This window comes from Drosophila guanche, unplaced genomic scaffold (genome assembly GCF_900245975.1).
Source record: "Drosophila guanche unplaced genomic scaffold, DGUA_6, whole genome shotgun sequence".
NCBI classification, from domain to species: Eukaryota; Metazoa; Arthropoda; class Insecta; order Diptera; family Drosophilidae; genus Drosophila; species Drosophila guanche.
Genome location: NW_022995743.1, coordinates 16,676,373 through 16,679,297, shown reverse-complemented (window position 1 = coordinate 16,679,297; position 2,925 = coordinate 16,676,373). Strand labels below are relative to the sequence as shown.

The following is a 2,925-nucleotide window of genomic DNA, read 5'->3' as shown; positions in this document are numbered from 1 at the left end:
GCGTTTAAGTGAATTATATCGTTGTCATTTTTGTTTGTACATACAAAGGAATCTTGAATCTTCAATGAGAATCAAGAACATTATTTTTCTCCGAGCATGAACTAAAGTCGTTCATTTGTTATAATAGATGGGGGATAAGTTCTTTCAGTCATCATGATAAAAAAATGCTAAAAAGAAAGGGGTGGTTTATCTTACGTTTTATGCGATTTTTGTTGGTTGATCTTTTTAGTTTTAAGCTTAATTTGTAATCATTCCAACAAAAGGAAGTCGTGAAAACTGGCTAATCTTGTGGAAAATTTATTGATAAATCTGATAAGATCATAGTTTTAGCGCGGAGACTCTGAACTAGCTAGTAAAATCAAATATAACATACAAATCGAGGAATATGATTTAAGACTACGGTATATTTTTCAAATGAGATGGTTTATTTTGGTATATTTTTGAGGATCTGAAAGAATATTTCATCGATAATTCCGCGGTCACACTGGGTGGTCACTTCGGGTCAAAAAATTGCTAAACTAGCCTTTTAAAAAGCTATAAATAGCCAGACAATTTTGATGGCAGCTAAAAGAAACGATGGAGTATGGAAACGTTATTTTAATTGATATAATGATATCGTTTTTCCAGCTGAACTTAACTAAGTCAAATTTGGTGTTTATGTTTTGTATTAATGCTGGATTTACTATGCCGCAGAATCTCGAAATTAAAATCATGTTTTTCCTGGGGGATTCTAATATCTGGTCATTGTTTTTTCATACTATATGCTAAATAAACCAATAAAAATAGTCGCGCCTGCCATATTTTAACGCAAAACAAATTTGGTATATAAATATTTCATTCATTTAACTTAACAATATAAAGAGTTTCACTCAACTCATAGAAAAACATCTTATTTTTTTTTTTTTTTTTTTTTAGGTTTTAAGTTACCGCACTACCCTTAGGTAGAGGGGAATTATTTGGCCACCCGCCTTTACAAGGGGGAAATCGCCACGTCGTAATATGTAACTTGTTACAGCTTTGCTCCAATACTTACCTGGCGTAGAGGTTATTTTCCCCACGTAGAAAAACATCTTAAATGTGTGGTGTACGATATCTTGTGATATACTGCGCCAATTATAGTACTTCTTGTTGCCGTTGGAAACAATCTTGCAAAGTACTTAAGTTTGGTATCGTAAAGCATAAAAAAACCTAAAGTTGGCAGATGTTTTAAAAAATAACGAAAAAATATCTCGGAAAATTGCTTTTATTCTCGCAACCCGTTATTTTACAATTTATCCCGAATTTGGCAGTGAAAAAAAGCTAAATTTAGTGGGAAAATAGCTAAATTGGCAATGCTGGGTGGGTGTCGTGTTGTTGTTGCGTTGTTTAATTTGAATTTGTGTTTGTAAATCAATTACTGAGTAAAAAGTGGTTTGCTTTCGTATTTGCAAGCCCCCTGCACGTACATATTACACATACATACATACATAGAGGTGAACTAAACCTGCTCCCGGTAAACAAAAGCAAAATGAAAACAAACGCCGCTGCTGGCTACGCCATTCGAACAACCAACGCGCAGCAGAGCACTCGAATATTCACATCAACCCCAACAAATAGTCGTCAGCGCACGGAAATTACTTCGCCACTTTTCCATAACAGCGTAGGTGCAGTCGAGGCGGCTGACAAGGGCGGTGGCGTGGGCGTGACACTGGCAACCTTCGACCCACGGCTGAAGAAAGCGGCCCTTCTTCTGGGCATACTCATCATTGGATACAAGAGCGTCATTCTAAGCAGTAAGTAAGTGTGTCAAGTTGAAGGAGCAGCAGAAGGGGGAGGGGCATTTTCAAGGCTGAAATTGTCGGTGACGTCCGCTGTCTTAGCTCATTTGTTTGTGTTTGCCGTACAATATATAAATAGCCAACAAATGTGTGTGTGTGTTTTTGTGATCTCATAGCCATTTTCATTCCATTTGCTTTGACCACAGCTCCCCTTTGCACTCCCCTGCAATACTCTAAGCATCTAAATAAAGACCGCATTTGCCTTTTGGCCTTAGAGTCCCATTTGCATAAATAAGCCAGCCAGCCAGTCAGGCAGAGTGATTAGTTTTCTTAATTGTTTGCCTTCTTCGGCCTTTGTTGTATGCTTACTTTGATGGATGACTCTTAACGGGTCGCGGGTCGACACACACACATTCATGCATATTCCTGCCCATGTCCCGTTACATGCAAACCACCTAAATATCGCTGAGAATCCGCCAATAACTCTTTTTCGCTCTTCTGTGGAAACTTTAACTTGAATTGCCGCAGTACGATGTTATTAATAGACGCTGATAGCTGATAACACCGAAAACAATTTATTGATACTTTCAACGAATTTCAGTGCCGTACATCAACTCAGGTAGCGTTCAACAGTTGACGGGCTATGTGCAGGGTCAATGGAGCGAGGCCTTGGAATGGACTGAGAGCCACCAACTGGTCTCCAAGCTGAGCCCACTGTTGTGTGGCCTAATTGTGGCCACATTCGCCTACGGGATGGTCTACTTGGACAGCGTAGTGCCTGGCGTGACGCCACCCTCGCCCTTCTCGCCACGTTCGAAACAGCGGTAAGCTCAATTGTGGAGACACGACCTTTTGAGGGGTATTTACATTGACATTGCTTGTCTTTACATTTGTAGTTTCCGGCAGCAAAAGAGTGCGTCACTGCACTTGGGCTATCTGTGCGCCCTATTCTCTGGATTGCTGGTGACGATCTTTATGTACTTTGATCTTTATGATTAATATCAGAGCAAAGCCCTCTCCTCCTTCCAATCAGAAAATCAATTTTCAACAGTATTAGATGTAACTTTATTTCTTTTGTATTTCCTGTGGAATCTGTATTTTTATTTATTATTTATGTTCGTAACTGAAGTGTAAATGTGTAAGGCTCTCGAGGAGTCTGCCAAGTGAA

General features: G+C 39.2%; 1 protein-coding gene across 1 annotated transcript; it reads left to right on the top strand.

Moving 5' to 3' along the window:
* The first annotated feature begins 1,350 nt into the window (after positions 1 to 1,350).
* On the top strand, positions 1,351 to 2,925 carry LOC117591829. Its single transcript, XM_034285165.1, has 3 exons — positions 1,351 to 1,772; positions 2,359 to 2,581; positions 2,654 to 2,925. The coding sequence occupies exons 1-3, from the start codon at positions 1,508 to 1,510 to the stop codon at positions 2,754 to 2,756; spliced, it is 591 nt and encodes a 196-aa protein (XP_034141056.1). The 5' UTR covers positions 1,351 to 1,507; the 3' UTR covers positions 2,757 to 2,925.

Excerpts from the sequence above, each read along its gene's own strand:
- LOC117591829 (XM_034285165.1), top strand. The coding sequence starts at position 1,508 with ATGAAAACAAACGCCGCTGCTGGCTACGCCATTCGAACAACCAACGCG. Across the intron at positions 1,773-2,358 it reads CAAGAGCGTCATTCTAAGCA|TGCCGTACATCAACTCAGGT; the intron begins GTAAGTAAGTGT and ends AACGAATTTCAG. Across the intron at positions 2,582-2,653 it reads TCGCCACGTTCGAAACAGCG|TTTCCGGCAGCAAAAGAGTG; the intron begins GTAAGCTCAATT and ends TTACATTTGTAG.